General features: G+C 41.0%; 1 protein-coding gene across 1 annotated transcript in view; it reads right to left on the reverse strand.

Annotated features, from left to right (window-relative positions):
- The window catches only part of ATRN (attractin), a 626,429-nt gene that overhangs the window by 57,976 nt on the left and 543,959 nt on the right, over positions 1-24,494 (reverse strand). The window contains 1 exon segment of the mRNA XM_030190990.1: positions 4,656-4,734. Coding sequence (XP_030046850.1) covers positions 4,656-4,734 — 79 coding nt within the window.

Here is a 24,494-nt window from a genome sequence, read left to right on the forward strand (position 1 = left end):
CTCCACCACCGCCAACTCTAGGCTTCGCCCTTTCTGCCTCGCTTCACCCCATGCTTGGAACAAACTCCCTGAGCCCATACGCTGGGCCCCCTCCCTACCCATCTTCAAATCACTGCTCAAAGCCCACCTCTTCAATGTCGCCTTCGGCACCTAATCACTACACCTTTTCTCAGGAAATCTAAACTACCCCAACTTGACATTTCGTCCTTTAGATTGTAAGCTCTTCTGAGCAGGGACCGTCCTTATTTGTTAATTTGTACAGCGCTGCGTAACCCTAGTAGCGCTCTAGAAATGTTTAGTAGTAGTAGTAGTAGTGATCATAATATGATCAGTTTTGATATCAACCTTGAAGTAACTATACATAGGAAGTCAAATACATTAGCGTTTAACTTTAAAAAAGGAGACTATGATAGAATGAGAAGAACGGTAAAAAAAAAAAAAAAAAACTTAGAGGGGCAACAGAGAAGGTAAAAACTGTACAACAGGCATGGATGCTGTTCAAAAGTACCATCCTAGAGGCCCACGCCAAACATATTCTGCGAATTACAAAAGAAAGACGGAAGTCCAAAAGACAGCCAGCGTGGTTGAAAAGTGAGGTGAAGAAAGCTATTAGGGCTAAAAGAAATGCCTTCAGAAAATGGAAGAAGGAACCGTCTGACAATAACAAGAAGCAACATAAGGAGTGTCAAAGCAAATGCAAGGTGCAGATAAAGAAGGCCAAGAGGGATTACGAGAAAAAGATAGCATTAGAGGCAAAAAAACATATTAAAATTTTTTTTTGGTATATTAAAAGCAGGAAGCCGGCAAGAGAATCGGTTGGGCCGCTGGACGACCGAGGGGTAAAAGGGACGATCAAGGATGACAAAGACATAGCGGAGAGATTGAATGAATTCTTTGCTTCAGTCTTCACCGAGGAAGATTTGGGTGGGATACCGGTGTCGGAAATGGTATTTCAAGTGGACGAGTCAGAGAAACTTACTGAATTCACGGTAAACCTGGAGGACGTAATGGGGAAGTTCAGCAAACTTAAGAGTAGCAAATCTCCTGTACCAGATGGTATACATCCTAGAGTACTGATAGAACTGAAAAATGAGCTTGCGGAGCTTCTGTTAGTGATATGCAATTTATCCTTAAAATCGGGCGTGGTACCGGAAGATTGGAGGGTGGCCAATGCAACGCCGATTTTTTAAAAAGGTTCCAGGGGAGATCCGGGAAATTATAGTCCGGTGAGTCTGACGTCAGTGCCGGGGAAAACGGTAGAGGCTACATTTAAAAACAAAATTACAGAGCACATCCAAGGACATGGATTACTGAGACCAAGTCAGCACGGCTTTAGTGTGGGGAAATCTTGCCTGACCAATTTGCTTCAATTCTTTGAAGGAGCAAACAAACATGTGGACAAAGGGGAGCCGGCTGATATCGTGTATCTGGATTTTCAAAAGGCGTTTGATAAGGTACCTCATGAAAGGCTAGCAAATTGGAGGGTCATGGGATAGGAGGAAATGTCCTATTGTAGATTAAAAACTGGTTGAAGGATAGGAAACAGAGAGTGGGGTTAAATGGGCAGTATTCACAATGGAGAAGGGTAGTTAGTGGGGTTCCTCAGGGGTCAGTGCTAGGACCGCTGCTTTTTAATATAATTTATAAATGATTTAGAGATGGGAGTAACCAGCGAGGTAATTAAATTTCCTGATGAAACAAAGTTATTTAAAGTCGTTAACTCACGAGAGGATTGTGAAAAATTACAGAAGGACCTTATGAGACTGGGAGACTGGGCGGTTAAATGGCAGATGACGTTTAATGTGAACAAGTGCAAGGTGATGCATGTGGGGAAAAAAGAACCCAAATTATAGCTACGTCATGAAAGGTTCCACGTTAGGAGTTACGGACCAAGAAAGGGATCTGGGTGCTCGTCGTTGATAATACACTGAAACCTTCTGCTAAGTGTGCTGCTGCGGCTAGGAAAGCGAATAGAATGTTGGGTATTATTAGAAAAGGTATGGAGAACAGATGTGAGGATGTTATAATGCCGTTGTATCGCTCCATGGTGCAACCACACCTTGAGTATTGTGTTCAATTCTGGTCGCCGCATCTCAAGAAAGATACAGTAGAACTGGAAAAGGTGCAGCGAAGGGTGACAAAAATGATAGCGGGGATGGGATGACTTCCCTATGAAGAAAGACTAAGGATGCTAGGGCTTTTTAGCTTGGAGAAGAGACAGCTGAGGGGAGACATGATAGAGGTATATAAAATAATGAGTGGAGTGGAACAGGTGGATGTGAAGCGACTGTTCACGCTTTCCAAAAATACTAGGACTAGGGGGCATGTGATGAAACTACAGTGTAGTAAATTTAAAACAAATAGGAGAAACGTTTTCTTCACCCAACGCATAAGTAAACTCTGGAATTCATTGCCGGAGAACGTAGTGAAGGCAGTTAGCTTGGCAGAGTTTAAAAAGGGGTTGGACAGTTTCCTAAAGGTCAAGTCCATAGACTGCTACTAAATGGACTTGGGAAAAATCCACAATTTCGGGAATAACTTGTACAAAATGTTTGTACGTTTGGATAGCTTGCCAGGTGCCCTTGACCTGGATTGGCTGCTGTCGGGGACAGAATGCTGGGCTCGATGGACCTTTTCCCAGTATGGCATTACTTATGTACTTATATATGTTGTGCAAGGGCTCTTGCAAAAGAAGTTTAAATTAGCCAGCCTCTACTGTAGTGCCAAATATTGTAATACTATATAGTAGTGCTATGTAGGTGATGCTATCCTTACAGTGCGACTCTGTGGAATGCCTTGTCTGTTGATAAGTTTTGATGTGGAGAAGACAGGGAATTGTAGAATTTATTGTATGGGGTCCTGAATCTCTATGGCAGGGGTGATCAATGTGGTCCTCAAGGTCCACAACCCAGTCAGGTTTTCAGGATTTTCCCAATGAATATGCATGAGATCTATGTGCATACAATGGAGGCAGTGAAAGCAAACAGATCTCATACATATTCATTGGGGGAATCCTGAAACCTGACTAGACTGTGGCTCTCAATGATTAACACTGAGCACCATCTGGTCTATAATCTGCATATTAATTGTCCTGCAGCAATGCAGAATTGTTTGCTGAAGTCTAGCATGGGAGACAATACAAGAAACCTACCACCAGATCTGAGGCGGCATTGAGAGATTCCACAGTATGCATCAGCCCCCTCTCCCCTCCCTCGCACCAAGAGAGAAAAAAACCCCATCTCTTTCCCCCATCTTCAACAAGGGTTCTACCTAGTGTCTAGTGTAAGCCTTACCTCTCCTCTAGGACCTCCCCCCACTCCTGTACTTTAACGAGGCAGAAGTGACACACACTCACTGCTGCCTCGGCATCGCCATATTTGAAAATAGTAGTGCTTAATCCTGACTGGTGCAGCTGGGATGCATTGAGTGGGTTCAATCTGTCATATAAAGGAATTTTTCTATATTTTGTAGTATGGGCGGAGCTTACCAATAAAGGAAAAATTCTCTTATATGGGAGACTGCTCCTGCTCAGGGTTAAAACATCACCATTATCAAACATGGTGATGCTAAGGCAGGAATGAGTGGGCTCCTGCCTCATTAAGGTAAAGGGGGTGTGGGAGGTCTAGTGGAGTGTCAGGGTTTTGCACTAGACACCAGGGATATATATATATATATATATATATATATATATATATATACACACACTTTTTTTTTTTTTTTTACAGTTGTGGTTGGGCAGAGAGGGGTTGGGGTTGCACTACACACCAGGGAAAGAATGTTTTTAATAGTTTGTATTTTTGTTGGGGGGGGGGGGGTGTAGAGGGGCTGGTGGAGTACTAGATAGCAAGGACATTTTTTTCTTTAAAATATTATGAAAAGGGAAGGTGAATAGGTTGGGACTGGGGGAGGGGGGTTGTGAGGGCATCAGCTCAGAAGGGTGGGGGTGAGGCTGATGAAGATGCTATTTTTGCTTGTGGTTTTATTTTGTTTTTCTCATCATGCTACCTCTGTCAGTTCATGAGCCAATAATCACTCACACACTAACAGAAAGGATGACATTTTGCAATGAGTTCTTTTGGACTGATTATTTGCAGTGGAAGCTGTGTGTGAATTGACTATTGCATGGCTTTCTGCATCAGCCCCAGTGTCAAGATTCATACCAGGTCATGGTACCAGGGGCGTGGCCAGACACCCAGTTTTTGGGTGGGCCTGGGCCCAGGATGGGTGGGCAGAATAACTTTGCCCTGTCCCACAAGTGATTTGGTCTCGCCCTCTCTCGCCTGCATGCCATTTGGTCTCTCAAACATCCTCCCTCCCTCGCATGCAACAACTAATACACACTGCTCATGTTGGCCCCACAGCCTTCCCTCTGATGCAACTTCCTGTTTCCGCATAGGTGGGAATACATCAGAGGGAAGGCTGTGGGGCTGGTGTGAATAGTATGTATCAGTCGCTGCCCGCTCAGGTGAAGACTTGCTATTTACAAGGTATGCAGGAGGGACAGTTGTTGGGAGTTTTTGGCTGATGAGGCTTAGGGATCCCTGCCAGCCACATCATAGGTGTGCTGCTACTGGGTGGGCCTTGGCTACACCACTGCATGGTACAGCCTGAAAAGCAGTTGTGTTGAACTAACAACATGCCATGGGGAAACTTACTTCTCTCCTCCGTGATGCCCAACAGCTTTGTTTGATCTTCCAAACCACTGCTGCCACAAGAAGTAGAGAGAGAAAACAACTGAAAGAGAAAGATATCTAATATTGGTACTTATGATTACTAATAACACAAGACCAGCATTTTGGCAGAGAACAAAATAATTTCCACAGTTTCTATGCCACACTATTCACAAGGCAGTTTACAAATTAAAAATTTTCCATTGATTTTCCTCACTGTAATGATACTTTTTAGCCCGACTTACCCAAAAAACTAACCTAAGCTGTGAGAGTTGCCATGAAATTCAAGAGCAAATTTTAAAACATACTGCCAAAAAGGAAGGGTGAATCAAAGAATTATCTGACAACAAAAGTCTTATGAAATAAAGTATCTGTACATTCATGGCCAAATACACCTAATTCTTATTTCTATTCTATTTAATTTCCCCACATCACAATATCAGTTCCTTCCAGTACCACAATTTTGACTGTTTGGCAATTCAAAGAATTTAAGTTAGATGTTAGTACAAATTTAGAAAAAATATGATCTTTACCCGTGAAAGAACTCTTATCAGTGGAAAAGTAACACTGGTTTCACTTTTAGTTTTTCTGGTTATTCTGTGCTTCCATTGTAATATTTATAGATTTCCTATCTGGAATAATTGTCAACAACTTGCACAGTATACAGCATTTATGCACTCTTATAGCCTGTGTACATTCCAACCAATTTGAAAAAGAACATTACTTTGCTGTTTTCCTTTGGAAAATAAGGAGTTTCAAAAAGCAAGAGCCTTTCTACTCTGCATCTGATCTCTCTGGGCTGTCCAAGCAGGAGCAAATCATGCATACACAGCTAGTAACTGCCTCTTTGTGTGCTATTTTACTACTCTTACCTCAGTACAATTCCAAAAACACTTCTTTTTAATGTGATTAGAAGTATGCATGATGTGGAAATCAATATATACTTTTAGCTGCATTTGAAGGTGGCAAATTTCGGTGGGCCATTTTGCCTAGATAAAATACCTCATATGATCACACCTCATCGGCATTTTGTTGAGGTTAGTATAATCAAACAAGTTTGATGGGAGAGCCCCTGCGCCTGAGAATAGGTTCAAACCCTTTTTTCACAGGTTACTGGGTATGATATTCTTCTCACCATACCTGGGAAGGCCATTTCCACTACAGGTAGCACCCTTGGGGAGTAATTGTTTTTGTGCAGAGATAGAGAGACACCATCTTAAAGTGGCAACAGTATTTACTGTTCTTTGCCAAGACATCAATAACATCCTGTGCCAAGCTAAAATAGCCATCTCCCAAGGAAAACAGACCAGTCTCAGTATTCAAGACTCTCCCCTCTTACATGCTCTTTGTATCTCTCCCCTCCACACCATGCATGCACATCCAGGCTTACTCTTACTCCAAATGCACACTCCTAGAACCCCTGCAATCATAACACAAAGAACCCCTCCCTACCAATCACCATATCAATCTTCATTACAATGTATTAGGAGACCATGGATAGTACTAATACTGCAGATTATTTATTTGTAGCATTTGTATCCCACATTTTCCCACCAATTTGCAGGCTCAATGTGGCTTACATTTGCCGCAATGGCGGTTGCCATTTCCAGGTAACAGAATTACAAATGGTATTGTGTTAAGGTGCATACATACATGGTAACATGCATGGAACATAGCATACATGGAACAGATCATGGTATAGATATATATCGTGTGCATGCATACATGGTAAGGAAGAATATATTATGGTAATGCACGAAGGTTCCTGAGTAATAAATTGGATTGTAGCATACATTAGGTCATCGACTGTGGTGAGATCCTATTCTACATAAAGATTAAAGTGGTAGTGCTTGTTCATTAATGGCAAAGAGGAGGAGTGTGTGGAGGAGTGGCCTAGTGGTTAGGGTGGTGGACTTTGGTCCTGGGGAACTGAGTTCAATTCCCGGCACAGGCAGCCCCTTGTGACTCTGGGCAAGTCACTTAACCCTCCGTTGCCCCATGTAAACCGCATTGAGCCTGCCATGAGTGGGAAAGCGCGGGGTACAAATGTAACAAAAAAAAAAGAAAAAAAAGAGGTTAATCAGGTTCAGTGAAAGATTTCAGTTATGTCTAGGTCGTGTAAAGTCTTATTATTTAGTATTTAAGATGGATGTTTATGGTATGCCTTCTTGAACAGATCTGTTTTCAGTAGCCTTCGTAAGCTAGCTAGGTCTTGTGTTGTTTTTATGGCCTTCGGTAGTGCGTTCCATAGCTGCGTGCAAATGTATGAGAAACTGGTTGCGTATGTGGATTTATATTTTAGCCCTTTGCAATTAGGGTAGTGGAGATTGAGGAATGTGCGTACTGATCTTTTTGCGTTCCTGGTAGGCAAGTCTATAAGGTCTGACATATAGGCCGGGGCTTCCCCATGAACGATTTTGTGGACCAGGGTGCAAACTTTGAACGCAATTATAACAGATGCTTCTCAAGGAGAAAAGTTGGATAGATGTTTTCGCCTGATCACTTCACAGTTATATCAAAGAAAAGATCACACACCATTCTAGGTGGTGATTTGTTTCTGTCAATCTCCGACAGATATTTACTTAAGCGCATCTGGATTTTCAAAATTATGAGTTTCATTTAATAAATGTAACCCTCAGGTGCGCCAGATAAAATATTCCACATTGCGTACCAAGTTGCGTACCAGAAAGCCAGAAGCTGTTTTCTACATTGTGCAGTGGCTGGTGCTAGTCCTGGCAATGTGGCAATCCATGCTCTCTGCCAGGCTAGATTTGGTATGCTTTTTGCCTTGGCAAGAATCTCCATAACTTGTGGGTGTCGCAAAACCTTTAGGATAAAGAATCAGGGGCTGCTCAGAGATGCTGGCCTTCTGTCCAGAATTCCACCTTGAGTGGATAGCAAAACTGCAAGGTCCAGCACTTGTGAAAGTGGTTTCTCTATTAAATCCATTGGATTAGATCTTTCAGCATCTTCCGGAAGACCTAAAATTTGAATGTTAATTTCTCTATGATTATGTGCGCCATCCATCTCACTCTGTATTGTGGCAATAATTTTACAGCTTTGCTTGAGACCTCATCTTCTACCTCTGTGACTCAGCCCATCAGAAGAGTAAGCTGTTCAGTTTAAGAATGTAGTTGAACACTCAGATGTGCTATGTCTGTTTTGAGCTCCGAAATACTTTGGACACAGCCCTGTATCATATTCTTACCTGACTGAACTCACCATTGTGAGTTCCAGGAGATCAGACAGTTCACACAGGGTCACCCTTTTAACTGAAGTCAGAAAATTCTGCTTGGGCTATCTAGTGCCTCCAGATGGGGCACCTATTTTAATCCGATTGCTCCAGACATGTCTCCCAACACTACCAATCACAACTGTATTGAAAAGAAGGAGTTCCCAAGTCGGGGGAGAGGTATTTCTTTGACAGTGTGTAGGAGATTCTGTTCTGGGCAGCCATATGGGCGAGACACCAGATCAGAAGTCCTCCATAGGAGTAATTGATCATTCAACCCCTTGCTTGTCTAGTTGTCCAACCAAATACTTTGTGGGCTTTCTGCTTCAGTTGTACTTGAAACAGTTTTTAGTACTGTGAGGACCTTGTTTTCTTCTCCTATACAGTACTATTGTCAAGAGTATAAGAAGTATTTTCCAATTTGATTGTAGGGGCATCACACCATGTTTTTATTTGGTTTTAATTTCTTTTTATATTCATATGGTTACATTTATTGTTATTTCTTGTTTTTCAACATATGTCCGGCACCATTTACACAATGAAAGAGTTTTTACTGCAAACTTTTGTTTGTTCCACTTTATTGTAGAATCCATTCATAATTTCATTTGTCTAAGTGTCACCTTAATAAATGTACATTGCACATATGTATTTAAGTTTTTATCATTTGTCAATGTATAATTTTAGGTTTTTAGTTTGTATTTTATTATTTGTCATTTTTATACTCTTTATGTCTAATTTTATCTCTTATTTTGATATATTGACCCGTTAGGCAGGCCACAGTGCCGAAACACGGCCATGTTGGGTCATTTTTTACGCTTGTCAGAATTAAAGACTTATTGAACATTCTCTTTCAGTTCTCCTCACTCTGTTCTTCTGTAGTCATGCATTCATCTCCAGGATGAAACCCTCTGTCTTGTCTTTTATCTACAGCTGGGTGGATTAAAGAAAATACCACATGTACTCTATATCTGCTACACCCTCTCAGCCAGAGCCATGCAGTCGATATTTTCTGTGCACTGTCACAACATGAATAAGGAGCAGAAAAACATTGTCTGTTGTCAATGATTTGTGCACAAGAGAGGCAAATTTCAACTCACAGATATCATAGACACAATGAAGCAAAGGGAGGAAACACTATCCCGACTAACAGGTGCCCATAAAGACAGATTATCAAAGGAACTTTCATTCAGAAACTTATAAACCAATATAAAAACAATCCATATGTAGCCCAGATAATATGAGAGCCACAATGATTTCCACTTAGTCCACTGTTATACAAATTCCAACAGAATCCCATATATAGTACTAGCCTCATAGCAGGGGTGCAGCCTGACACCCATTTGTGGAAGCAAGGAAGAAAAAAAAAAAGCACAAGCCTTGCTGTTGAGGTAAACATGGAGGAAAGGAAGTGGGTCTGAGCCTTAAAAAAATCAGCCAATGTTTAAATTAAAAAATGAACTTGTAGAACTATTCTTAGTAATATGTAATTTATCTTTAAAATCAAGCATGGTACAGGAAGATTGGATGGTGGCCAATGTAACGCTGATTTATAAAAAAGGTTCCAGAAGTGATCCGGTAAATGATAGACCGATGGAGCCTGATGTCGGTGCCCGGCAAAATGGTAAAGACTATTATAAAGAACAAAATTACAGAGTATATTCAAAAGCATGGATTAATGAGACAAAGCCATAATGGATTTAGTGAAGGGAAATCTTGCCTCACCAATCCTATATAATAATACTCACCTCCAACGTTCTAACCTGGCTGGGACCGTGGCTCCCTCGGAGGTGGTCTGCTAGGCAACTTAGAACACACTGACGTCAGTATCATCACTGACAGCTGAACTACTCCTCCCCCTGCCTGGGAATCAGTTGTCAGTGCACCGCTCCCTGCAACACAGAAACCCCCCCATTCCCAGCGCATCACCAAAGCACCCCCCCACACCCGAAGAACATAAATACCCACGCCCCCCACACACACGCGTCCCATCCCGTTCAAGGCCCTCTCACGCTGAGTTGAAGACTCCCTCCTCTCTCCGATTTCAACACCCCCCTCCGCGTAACTGACCCCTGGACCCCCCTGCCGCGACCCTCTCGACCCCCCCTTTCCACAGAAAACCCTCCCCCGCCGCCGTCGCGTTGCTGTGCTGACGACAACCAAACTTCTCTTCTCGGCTGCGCCGGGGCGTTGCTTGTTGAATGATCATCTGTTCAAGTTTCTGTGCGTGCGTCTGACATAAGACGCACGCACAGAAACTTCAACAGATGATAATTCAACAAGCATCGCCGGCGCAGACGAGAACAGAACTTTGTCTGTCTTCAGCACAGGTACGTGACGCCGGTGGGGGAGGGTTTTCTGCGGGAAGGGGTCGACAGCATTGTGGCACGGGGGTCCAGGGGTCAATAATGCGGGGGGGGGTTGAAATCGGAGGGAGGGGGGGCCTTGAACTGGGAGGGAGGGGCGTGAGGGGGCCTTGAACTGGGAGGGGGGTCTGCAACTCAGAAGGGAGGGAGGGAGGGGGTCTGGAACTCAGTCGGAAGGAAAGAAAGGAAGGGAGGGAGGGGTCTGGGGAGGGGGGGTCTGAAACTCGGGAGGGAGGTGGGTCTGGAACTCGAAAGGGAGGAAGGGAGGGGGGTCTGGAGGGAGGGAGGGGGAGGATTACCTTGCTAGTGCCCGTTTCATTGCCTACCGAAACGGGCCTTTTAGTCTACTATATTTCTTTGAATGGGTGAACAAACATGTGGATAGAGATGAGCCGGTTGATATCGTGTATCTGGAAAGTACTTCATGAAAGACTCCAGAGGAAATTGGAGAGTCATGGGATAGGAGGAGTGCTCTATTGTGGATTAAAAACTGGTTAAAATATAGAAAACAGAGAGTAGGGTTAAATGGTCAGTATTCTCAATGGAGAGGGACACATAGTGGGGTTCCCTAGGGATCTGTGCTGGGACTGCTGCTTTTTACCATATTTATAAAATGATCTAGAGATAGGAGTAACTAGTGAGGTAATTAAATTTGCTGATGGCACAAAGTTATTCAGAGGATTGTGAAAATTTACAAGTGGACCGACGAGACTGGGCATCCAAATGGCAGATTACCTTTAATGTGAGCAAGTGCAGATGACCTATAATGTGAGCAAGTGCAGATGACCTATAATGTGAGCAAGTGCAAAATGATGAACCCATAGTTACGTGATACAAGGTTCCACATTAGGCGTCACCGAACACAAAAGGGATCTAGTTATCATTGCTGATGATATGCTGAAACCCTCTGCTCAGTATGCGGCAGTGGCTAAGAAAACAAACAGAATGTTAGGTATCATTAGAAAATGAATGGAAATCAAAAATAAGGACATTACAATGCCTTTGTATCCTCCATGATGCAACTGCACCTCGAATACTGTGTGCAATTCTGGCCACTGAATCTCAAAAAAGATATAGTGGAATTAAAAAAAAAAAAGTTAAAAAGAAAGGTGACAACTGATTAATGGGGATGGGACGACTTTCCTATGAGGAAGATATGATACAGGTCTATAAAATAATGAGTGGAGTACAACAGTAGACCTGAATCGCTTGTTTACTCTTTCCAAAAATACTAGGACTAGGGGGCACGCAACAAAGCTACAAAGTAGTAAATTTAAAACAAATCAGAGAAAATATTTCTTCACTCAAAGTGTAATTAAACTCTGGAATTCATTGCCAGCGAAAGTAGTAAAAGCACTTAGCTTAGCAAGGTTTAAAAAAGGTTTGATATCTTTCTAAAAGAAAAGTGCATAAGCCATTAAGACGGACTTGGGGAAAATCCACTGCTTATTTCTAGGATAAGCTGCATAAAATGTATTGAACTGTTTTGGGATCTTGCCAGCTACTTGTAACCTGGATTGGTCACTGTTGGAAACAGGATGCTGGGCTTGATGGACCTTCAGTCTGTCCCAGTATGACAACACTATGTTCTTATGTAAAATGCTGTTAACACCTTAATAGTGTTATTAATGAGTTAATTCCCCACCCCTACTTTTAACCCTTCGGCAATGTCACTCACAAATATATTAAACAAAATCAGCTCCAGCACAGATTCTTAAGGCACTCCATTACTCACCTTTCCTTCCTCTGAGTGAATTCCACTGACCAACATCCTGTGGTGTCTATCAACCAGTTTCCAATCCAGTTCACCTCTTTGGATCTTAACTTTAGCACGTCAAGTTTATTCAAGAACCTCCTATGAAGAACCTTGTCAAAGCTTTGCTGAAATCCAAGTAGACTACTTCTAGCGCACGTCCTCAATCCAATTCTCTGGTCGCCCAGTTAAAGAATTCAATTGGATTCGTTTGGCACAATTTACCTTTGGTAAAACCATGTTGTCTCGGATCTTGTAAACCACTGGATTCCAGGAAACTCACTATCCTTTTCTTCAGCAATGCTTCCATTACTTTTCCAATAATCGGAAGTGAGGCTTACCGGCCTGTAGTTTCCCACATTTTTCTGTCACCACTTTTGTGAAGAGGGACCACATCTACTCTTCTCCAATCCCGTGGAACGTCTCCCGTCTCCAAGGATTTATTAAACAAGTCTTTGAACCTCCCACAATATCCTGGGATGGATGCCATCCGGTCCCATGGCTTTGTTCACCTTCAATTTTTCCAGTTGCTCACTTTCTTCCGTGATTGGTATGATACCACTCCATTCTCATACGTATCTTTGCCAGCAGACTGTAATCCTTCTCCAGGATTTTCTTCCATGAACACACAAGCTGCTTTATTTGCTAAGACCCAAGACATCCCAGAGCTTCCACTTCACTGATATTTACATCCCTCCCAAAGATGCTTACTGTTGAGAAATCCAATATATGTTTACCTTTCAGACCCAGACCTGACTGGAGACAATCTGTGGTGTAATAGATAGTTGACTACAAACACATACTACTCTGGACTTGTACAAGGTCAGGTGAGTCTGGAGCAGTTATTTTGAACCTTTTTCATCTCGTGGCACACTAACAAGGTGCAAAAATTTTCAAGGTATACCATCAATATTTTTTAAGGATATATATTTTGTCATTTAACAGACAAGTATTAAGATTGTGTTTAAAGTTCAATAATTAAATGATTAACCATTTTATAGCTGAATATTTATACTTAAGACACAAGTTTGCAAAAGGGCAACAATGGACCCCCCCCCCCCACAGTCCTGATGGCGATCACATCCCTTCTTCACTGCATCCTATCTGTAGGTCTAACTTTCTTTAAAATAGACTCCCACGAGGCACACATTTATAGAACTACGCCTGTAATGATAAAGTAACAAGATCATACCAAATCGACAGAATTCGAATTTCGTACAATCTTCACTATGTAATAATCTGGTTATAATTTGTGATGAGAATTAGCAAACTGCCACAGGAACACACACTTCAAACCCAAGGACTCACTATAACTGAGCCAGCTAATGTATGACCAAGTTAAAGTAGATTTAGTATGAAGGTTCCATTAACTTCCTCAAGGTATCTGAGTACACAAACTGGGGAGCTTAGCCTGTCTGCCTTTCCCTCACCTTTTCTCCTGTAGCATCCAGCAGCAGTGGTAGCAGCGGTTCACATAGCCTGCTCACACCAACTCAACCCCTCTCTCTGACGCTTCCAGCCCATGTGGAAGCAGGAAGTTACGCCAAAGAGAAGACTTGGGAGTTGGTGTTAGCAGGCTGTATGAATCACTGTGGTCGACCGCTAGAAAAGAAATCTTAGAATTGGCTGGGGATGGGACAGGAGTGGCAGAAAACTCCCACGGGACACCTGGGGAGCAACTGAAGCACACCAGTTGAAAAATACTGGTCTGGAGGGAGGTGCACAATGTCTGGGGAATTCATCACATGGTGGCGCTATATCGATGATGTTTTTATGTTATGGGGAGGCTCTCTTGCAGAGCTTAACAACTTTATGACGTGGCTCAACAGTTGCAATAGTGATATTCAATTCACAGAGCAACATTCTACAGAATTGATTCATTATCTAGACGTAGAAGTGAGACTGGTTCAAGATCGTTTCATCACAAAGGTCTATAAGAAGAGCACAGATAGAAATACATTTCTTCATAATTGCAGTTGCCATCCAGCACAACTGAACAACAGCCTTCCTTTATCTCAAATGTTGAGACTGAGACGCATCTGCACAGACTTTTCCACCTTTAAACAGCAAGCAAAGAATTTAATTGATGATTTGGCTGATAGAGGCTATTCTAGAACTATACTTAAAAAAAGCCTATCGCAGAGCCAAATTCAACAGCAGACAGTTACTTCTGTCCACCACTACCAAAGATAAGGACAATGAAGAGATGTTCACTATGGTTATGCAATATAACGAGGCTAGTCCACATCTAGCTAGACTAATCAGGAATAGATGGGAAATCATACAATCGATCCCTGCCTTTAAGAATGTCAATTTATGTATTGCTTATGCAAGGTGTAATAATATGAAAGAGATGATTAGTCCGGCAGACCTTAGAACTGTGAGAAAACAAGATGCAAAACAACTGTATGGTCACTTTAAATGTGGCCTTTGTCAAATTTGCTCCATTACCAAGCATGTCAAACAAATATATAATCCAAAGACAAAAAAACATCATGCCCTGCGCCATTTTACTAACTGCTTGTCAGATTACGTCGTCTATGTAATCAGTTGCCCTGTGAGAAATCGTATGTGGGAATGACCACTAGAATGCTAAAAGTTAGAATACTGGAACATCGATCAAACATTCGTAGACAAGCTGTAAAAGAGACCATGGTAGAACATTGCATTGAGAAAAACCATAAATTTGAAGACCTTCAATGCTATGTAATTGATAGAATTGATGCATCAAATAGAGGTGGTGATCGTAAGTTAAAATTGCAGAGACGAGAGGCTCGGAGGATCTTTGATTTAGATTCATTAGAACCTAATGGCCTCAACAGTTCTATTGACTGGCATGTTTTTTATTAGCTCATCAGTCAATTATGATTGCTAGTCAATTCAGAACTCTATAATTATCAGATGACCCATAGATGACGCTGAGACGCCATTTTGAAATGCATGGTGCTCCGTTAAGCTGTAAGCGGATCCAAGTGTGACTGTGCCAGTGTGCACTTTTTGTATTTTTTGATTCTTTTCTGCTTAAGTTTAATTTTTAATCTGATCATTTTTGTAGATTTTCAGCATCATGATCTAGCGCTCTGTTCCTGATGAAGCCTTGATGTTGGGGTGAAACGGAGGTGGCCCCCGTCAAACATAAAGATAAGAGTGCTTTACTTTTGTTATTAAGCGAAGTAATGCTGGAAGTTTAATAGTTCAGCAATTAAGAATCATACCTTTAGAGTTAAAATGTTTGATAAAATCTTGAAAAAATTCTAACAAACAGTGGAGTTTTTACACCCAATGACAGAATCTGGGCGGGTGTTACTTTTGATATTAGTAACCTCGCTCTAAACCTGCGACTGTCTGTCCCAGGTCTCTGAGGGTTTTCTCCACTTCTAAGCACATTATTTTGAAGCTTTGCTTCCTAGAGTCACTGCATATTTTGTATCACATTACGAGCCTTCAGACTCTAGACGACACTGCAACATTGTAGTCTTTTCGAATTTACACATGTCCCTGGTCTTGGATTCACAGTATTTGTAGGCAATAAGAATGCTAAGAGTATAATTCCAAGTAATGTCGAGCAGAGACTCTCTCTTCATGTTCAAGTGTACAGCGCTGCGTACATCTAGTAGTGCTATAGAAATGATAAGTAGTAGTAGTAATAATGATTATATAGTAAGCAAACAGTGAATAAAGCAAAGCTAGTAATGTTTTTCTTAGCAGTACTTTCATTCCAAACATCTCATAACATCTAATAAATTCTCCATAATGAAAAAGGCCAAAAGTAATATATAGCTTGACTCAGATTTCACAAAACAAAGGTAAACTCCTTTAAATGACCCATAACATTTTTTTTTAAAGTAGAAGGTAGTTTTCTATGAAACGTTTTACCCCTGCATTTCTGTAAAACCACCTTAACACTGCAATTTAGAAAGTGTTTAAAGGCACATCTGTTTTTACAAGCATTTGCTGGTATATAATTGACTGCAGTGTTAGATTTATGTGCTGTACTAAATTTGAAATCAAATCAATTTTATTTTAGACTATTTGGGGGGTTTTATCACTGCTTTTAAACGCTGCACGGGTTTGAACTTATCACTGTTGTTTTTATCTTGCTTTGGTTTTTTGTGATGTTTTGGAAATGTCTTATAGAGGTATTTTTTTTATTATTGTATATGTTTTTATATGAACTGCCAAGAATTGTAAGATAGCTTGGTCTACAAATTTTTAAAGAAATAAAAATAGACAAAATCAAAAAATCATTTGTGGAAAAACTCAATATCCAGTAAATAATACAACTAAAAAAACTTGAGAACAACTTATAAATCAGTATTGACTCAAGTAATTACAAATATAAAAATTGAATAATAAAATTAAAGTGCTCAAAATACATTGCAACTAATGGTATCCAATGATAGATTTTGTAAATCGATCCATAATAGCTCAGCGTCCTATACTGTCCCACTTTTCTCATTTCTTCAATGTGTTCAAAATAGTCAAAAAACTTAACAAAAGCCAAAACTTATCTGAATGAAATTCCAACAACAGCATTACTTCTTAAGCAGTCCATTACTTCTGTGAAATTCAAAAATCCATATATCCAGCTGTAATGTTTATAGTTCCATCACAAGGTATGGCACCATAGCTCCAACCTGGCCTGTAGGTTCGCCTGCTTAGGCTTCTTCAGGGAGTAAAGCAGTAATCACTGAACTGGAACAAAAATCAAAAATAAGTAAAATAAAGAGCTACAAATTACAAAAGAAATTTTGTGTAAAATGGAAAAACCTTTAACTATGAAGCATCAATTCCAGCAACTCAAGCGTTGATGCATCTTCTAGATCATTGTTTCAGGATGAGGCAGGTCTCTACAAAGATCCCCACAATGCATCATCATCCTATAACACAATACCAGCAATGAGTTATGCAGTTTATAGATTTGTGCCTTTCGACAAGAATTGTAGTTTGTGCAGGTTATAAATGTAAAAAAAAAAAAAATTATCATATCATGTACTGTCATTGGTGGAAATTTCTTTATTGGAAAAAGGATTATCTTATCTCCCTACTCAAAATTTTTAATCCATTCCAGGTAAAAGTTCTGCATTAAAAAAAAAACTGTTTTTTTCTGACTGACCCACTTTGGAATGTTCATCTACTTTGCCCTATAAGTCCACTTGGATGCCTTTTGAAACTTTGGTCTAGGATGAAATTGCCAAGATTGTTACGCATTATTTATGAACATACTGCTCAGATATAGAATATGTAGTTGTTAAAGTCAACTCTGTTAAAGGAAAACATACAACTGTGACGTAAACTAGAAGGGCTAGAGAATAATGTTAGATGCTAATTTAAGATTGATTTTCTCAAATTGCCTTTAGTAACACCTTGGGATATGTTTAGGCATTAAGTTAAGAACATTCTTCAAGTCCTGGAGAACTTGCCAGCTAGGAAAAAAAGAGATGTTGAAAAATAAAGGGGAATTTGCAACTGATGTTGATGTTTTGAATGTGGTAATGTTGGATACAGACCTGGTCTCACTGGCTATTATGGTGGTTACTTTTTATTGCCTTCAGACCATGACTGGCTTCTAAATTTTTTTGTATTTATTTTTTTTTAATGGATGCTCCCCTTCCAAAGTCAGGATTTTTTCTGATCATACTAGGGAGACCCAGAGAAGGAAAAAGTTTTTTTCTTATGAAACCTGGTGTTCTCAATCTAGGAGTGTATCATTAAGTTGAATTCTGTTAAATATGTGTGGTTGAACCAGCACAATTATTGGCATTTATAAATAGTAGAAGAGTATTATCCAGCTACCCACAAAGAGAAGCAGTTTGATTCTGAATTGTATATATATTGGGTGTGCTTCACCACTTGCTTATGTTGGCTAAATTAATTTTGTTTAACCTTTTAAATTTTTCCTTGTACTACCACCCCATGTCATGGACTTCATTATATATGTTATTTACCTTTGTGTTCTATAATTTCTGTAGAACTATTGTGGATTGATGAAGATTGTTGTTATTTCTAAGTGATTTTTTTTCTTCATTTGTGCTTAAAAAGCTTTCAATAAATGATAAACATTTGTTTCTTTTTTTTTTTTACTAAAGAAGAAAGATGAGCATTGAAAGCTTTGATGAATGAGACCTCAAATGTTACTAAAATGGCAGAAAGGGGGAAAGTGGTTCGACAGGATTATGAAATAAAATTTAGTATTTCTTGATTCCAAAATTCTATTTGCTTTTGGAGAAGGATCTAACCTAGGACATTCAAACAGAAATCAAGGATTTTTGGACAAAGCTAAACAACAGGGTTTGCTCACAGAGATTATTATACTTAAGTTCTACATGCCTCCATAAATCTATCACTCATCCCTCCTGAACACCCAGTAGTGGCAAGTATAGGTTCTGTTTTAGAACCACTTTAGATAGACCAGTCCCCTTGGTATCTGGAGTAAAATCATGCTTAAAAGATTCTACTGCAGTTAATTAACAGATTTTCCTAGATTTCTGATGTACACCCTTCATGGACTATGGTTACTTTATGTATTTTGAGGCTTATTTTCAAAGCATATAAAATTACAAAGTTACATAAGACTATGAGCTTTGAAAATGAGCATCCATGCTTTTTATTTACCAATAGCCTTCAAGATTTGATGATTCAATTGATTCAAGGAAAACTACTGGGAAAAGTTTTTTTTCAAGAAAAAGTTATTTAAAAATAACCTCAATCTGTTGTACTAACATGTAACTTTTTCATTTTCTTAAACAATGTTTCAACAAATTAGAAGACTGCTATGGGGGCTACTATTACCCCTTCAGAAACTTGGTTATATGTATCACATTTTGAAGAGCAGTTTATCTGTACCTTTTAGTTTTGGCAATATAACATTTTGAGTCCATTTTTTATTTTGTTTTCAATTGGATAGGCTGTGGTGTTACATATTTTATTATTATTATTTTTTTTTTACAACAAATAAGTGGGATGAAAATTTGTTATCTATAAGTATCATCCCTTTTTTGGATTTACTAATTTTGAAGAAAGACGGCGAATGTCACTACAATATTTAGAAAATCTACTCACTGGAATAGTTTATTGGATTATAGAAGTTTTCATCCAACTTTTTTACACAGTAATACTCCTCTAGGGATTAGAAGTGAATATGCATTTCTCAGCAAGAGTTTAAGCATCAATCAGGTTCTATGAATCAGCATTTTATGGGCAAGGATTATATTATATCATTAATGAACAGAGCTTATAAATACACTAAGCTAGTTAGATCAAAATGTGTTATATTCTGGTGAAGCTTTTGCCATCAAGAATGCTATTCAAAAATATTGGTCTGTTTTGCAAGTTCATGAAGGTGGTTCAGGACTCTCCATGTTCTGCATGTCAGAAGAGAAAATATTTACACAATATGTGTTCTAGTCTCCCCATACCTAAAATTTAACTTCAACGATTCAGCGCTGTCACTGAAAATGTTGTAATTGTGTTTGAAGTACATATGGGAAATTGATGTTTCTGTACATCTCACCTTGTCATTTTCTCACAAACTAAGATCTTGTACTGATAGTAATGCTGAAGAAGTTGCCTATGTGATCCTGTACGCTTGTGAGATCAAAACCTGAATTACTGAACATTATTCTTCTATTTGAAGAAATAAGGCATCAGCATCATTTACTTTACAATGGGGAAAAAAGGTTCATATTTTAAGTGATTTAAAATTTTTGTCATCAACCAGATTGTTCGAAAAGGAGGGTATTTTTCTAAATTTTTACATCCTGAACTATATTTTTTAACTTATTGATTTTAACACAATTTACAAGCATTAAACTTGCTTGAGAAAAAGAGGGGTTACAAGAGAACAAATATCAAGAAAAACAAAATCAAAGTAATCTCTAAATAAAGTAAACCTCCTCTACTAGTCCACAAATTTGAGGAAGAAGTCATACCACAATGCAAAAGGAAAAGTGTAAAGGAAAAAACAACGAACAGCACTCATAGTAACATAGTAACATAGTAGATGACGGCAGAAAAAGACCTGCATGGTCCATCCAGTCTGCCCAACAAGATAAACTCATATGTGTATACCTTACCTTGATTTGTACCTGCCTTTTTCAGGGCACAGACCGTACAAGTCTGCCCAGCAGTATTTCCTGCCTCCCAACCACCAGTCCCACCTCCCATCACTGGCTCTGGCACAGACCGTATAAGTCTACCCTCCACTATCCTCGCCTCCCAACCACCAACCTCTCTTCCCCCACCTGCTCCGCCACCCAATTTTGGCTAAGCTTCTGAGGATCCATTCCTACTGCATAGGATTCCTTTATGCATATCCTACGCATGTTTGAATTCCGTTACCGTTTTCATCTCCACCACCTCCCGCGGGAGGGCATTCCAAGCATCCACTACCCTCTCCGTGAAAAAATACTTCCTGACATCTTTTTTGAGTCTGTCCCCCTTCAATCTCATTTCATGTCCTCTCGTTCTACCGCCTTCCCATCTCCGGAAAATATTTTTTTGTGGATTGATACCTTTCAAGTATTTGAACGTCTGTATCATATCACCCCTGTTACTCCTTTCCTCCAGGGTATACATATTCAGGTCAGCAAGTCTCTGCTCATACATCTTGGAACGCAAATCCCATACCATTCTCGTAGCTTTTCTTTGCACCGCTTCCATTTTTTTAACATCCTTCGCAAGGTACGGCCTCCAAAACTGAACACAATACTCCAGGTGGGGCCTCACCAACGACTTGTACAGAGGCATCAACACTTCCTTTCTTCTGCTGATCACACCTCTCTCTATACAGCCTAGCAACCTTCTCGCTAAGGCCACCGCCTTGTCACACTGTTTCGTCGCCTTCAGATCCTCGGATACTATCACCCCAAGATCCCTCTCCCCCTCAGTACCTATCAGACTCTCACCGCCTAACACATAAGTCTCTCGTGGGTTTCTACTCCCTAAATGCATCACTTTGCATTTCTTCGCATTGAATTTTAATTGCCAAACCTTAGACCATTCTTCTAGCTTCCTCAGATCCCTTTTCATGCTTTCCACTCCCTCCCGGGTGTCCACTCTGTTGCAAATCTTAGTATCATCCGCAAATAGGCAAACTTTACCTTCTAACCCCATCCGTACCTAGCAGACTCTCTCCGCCTAACACATACGCCTCTCTTGGATTTCTACTCCCTAAGTGCATCACTTTGCTTTTCTTCGCATTGAATTTTAATTGCCAAACCTTAGACCATTCTTCTAGCTTTTTCAGATCCTTTTTCATGTTTTCCACTCCCTCCAGGGTGTCCACTATGTTACAAATCTTAGTATCATCCGCAAATAGGCAAACTTTACCTTCTAACCCTTCGGCAATGTCACTCACAAATATATTAAACAGAATCGGCCCCAGCACCGATCCCTGAGGCACTCCACTACTCACCTTTCCCTCCTCTGAGCGAACTCCATTCACCACCACCCTCTGGCGCCTGTCAGTCAACCAGTTCCTAATCCAGTTCACCACTTTGGGTCCTATCTTCAGCCCATCCAGTTTATTTAAGAGCCTCCTGTGGGGAACCGTGTCAAAAGCCTTGCTGAAATCTAAGTAGATTACGTCTATAGCACGTCGATGATTCAATTCTCCAGTTACCCAATCAAAGAATTCAATGAGATTCGTTTGGCACGATTTCCCTCTGGTAAAACCATGTTATCACTGTTGCTTCCGTGAACGGTGCTCTATCCATTCCATTCTCAGGTGTACTTTTGCCAGTCCCTCGCGGTCCTTCTCCAGGATTTTCTTCAGTGAAAACAGAACAAAAGTATCTATTTAGCAAATTGGCTTTTTCTTCATCACTATCTACATAGCGGTTCGCTGTATCTTTTAGTCTCACAATTCCCTTTTTAGTCATTCTATACACATCTACTCAGTAGTCACTTTCAGGAAGAGGGTCAGCTGTAGCATCTCGTGGAACTGCTTCTGAACAGCTTAACCAGAAATAGTTGTTGAAATTCATAAAAACTAACTAGATCCTCTAGTTTTATCAAATGTTTGCAGGAAAATGAAGAAAGAAAAAAACCTAAATTCTAAAACATGAGAAAGGAATAACAAAAATTGCTTGTGATTCTTCTGGGTGGATTTAGAAACATCTGGAAGTAAACATATTCTAGAGTTCCTAAAGGTACAATCCTTTATCTTAAAGATCATCCTTAGGAACCAGTCTCTATCTGCCTCGAGTTCCAATGTAACTAAAAGTGTTGCTGTTAGCACAGAACCAGCAGTATCCGATCTCTCTAAAAATTCTGCAGTCCAAACCATACATCGAAATCTGTGATGCCTCAGGCTGTTCCACGGCATCTCTTTTCACTGTCACTGGTAAATAGAATATTACAGAAATAGGCAGTGTATTCTCTACAGGACTCTTAAGCACAGAGGTCAAGTGGGAAGATCTCAGGAAACAAACTCCACCGCTTTCTTTGGGCCACAGATCAGCTGGGCCCAGATGGCGCTGAAATTGGAAAAATCCCGGCCCAAAACCTATTGGGTAAGACAGCCAAGGAAAGACTGCCACTTCCACATGAACTTGCCCTAAGAGTTTTGAAGGACACTTGAGATGTCAGATATTGTCTCTGGCCACCATGTACACATGCCAGAGTCATAGTTCACTCATAATTCAATTGCAAATGTTTGAGTATATCTCTCCGGACAAGAGTCTGGACACTGCTCGAGTCCACTAGTGCCTGGTATGGGTGTCCTTCCAGCTCCACTTGTAGCACACAATTTCTACATCCTGTATGAGAAGCTTCCACAAAACTGCAGGCATGAGTGGCTACCATATTCACATCCATGACATCTTCGGCCATATCCTGGCAGTCTCTAGCTATGCGACCTTTTTCCCCACATCTGAAACAGGTGATGTAGTATGGATCCTGTGACCGAGGTAAAGGTTCATGGCATGTTCATGGGGACAAGGGCTTCCATCATTCTGATCCCTTCTTTGGAGACCTCGGCTTCAGGGTGGTTCTAATCTTTCTGGTTGTCTGGTCCAGTTTTCTCCCAGGACTTCCAACCCGCTTATCTTTATAGAATTCTGATTCTGGTTGTGCTTGGTAGAAGGCTTCAGCTGCTTCTAAAGCACTCGGGGGGGGGAGGGGGGGGGATCAATATAGGGTGCCATCTCATCCACTGCTTCAAAGGCAGGGGTAATCCTTCAAGGAACTGCTCCAGGAGGAATCTGCGGACCTGCCTTTACTTCCAGTCCAGACATCTCCAAACCACCTCCTTAAGTCAGCAGAAGAAACTCCGGGGGTTTTCTTTAATTTGTAGGAACTCCTCCCGGAACTGCTGTCGATAGGCCTCTGAGGTGCAGCCCATCATCTCCAAGATGGCAGCTTTCACCTCCGCATAGATAGCCATCCCAGTGGAATTAACATCTTGGAACGCCGTCTGGCTGCTACTGGTCAGTAAATTCCCCATCTAAGCTGTCCATGACACCTTTGGCCAACCATCAAAGTGAACACTTCTCTCTAAATTGGTCAAGTAGTCCTGGTCTTTAATTCTGAAACCAGAGGGGTTGCTTGCAGGCTGGGTGCATGGACACCCCTTCCTGCTTGGTCCTGAGCATTCTGTTGTAGTTCTATCAGCTTCTGGAAAACATGCTGCTGCACCTGTTGTTGCTATTGCTTAAAATGTGCCTGCATAAACTATTGCTTTTGCTGGATCTCTTGCTGTTGCTGCTGGCCCTCCATCAAGGACTGGAGTAACCTTTCTATGTTTTTGCTGTATCTTTAGCGGCCACGACAGTGGAATCCACCCGAGACAAAAATAAAAACCTGCCTGTCTGGCACTAGCTATATGTCCCCCCCCACCCCTTAACTAAGGCAGAGATAACCCCTTTTGTGCAATGTCCCAGTGTAGTGGTGTTGATAGGCCCAGCGCCCAAGAGGTCATGGATCCAGTTTCCTTGGACAGGATAAGCTCAGTATCCCATTACTAACACCACCTGTGACACCCCAAATGAGGGTTTCGGTGGGGCAAAGATTCCTTCTCTCTGGTTCTCCTTAACCTCAGTCAGGCCCCCTCTCATATGCTTCCTGGTTTAGGCTCCACCCCTCCTACAAGCTCACTTCTTCCTGTGCAGGACTAGTGCTCTTACGGTGGCTCAGGCCGTCTACGAGACTGTTCTTAAGGGAGAAGGGCAGAGTTCTATAAACCCCCTAACACTTGCCTTGTAACAGGGAGAAACACCCCCACCTGCTGAGTGTCAAGCAGGGCGCCAATGAATTCCAATTGCTGGATGGGATGGAGATGGGACTTGGGGTAGTTTAGAACAAACCCTAGTAGCTCTAACAACCCAAACAGTTCATCCTTCAACATGCTCTTCACCAGCCAATTGCCCAGGTAGGGGAACATATGGACTCTAAGTCTATGTAGCGGAAGCTACGACTAATTCAAGCCACTTGGTGAAAACCAAAAAGGTCTGCACGCACATATCTAAATCTCCACT

This window comes from Microcaecilia unicolor, chromosome 2, assembly GCF_901765095.1.
Source record: "Microcaecilia unicolor chromosome 2, aMicUni1.1, whole genome shotgun sequence".
Lineage (NCBI taxonomy): Eukaryota > Metazoa > Chordata > Amphibia > Gymnophiona > Siphonopidae > Microcaecilia > Microcaecilia unicolor.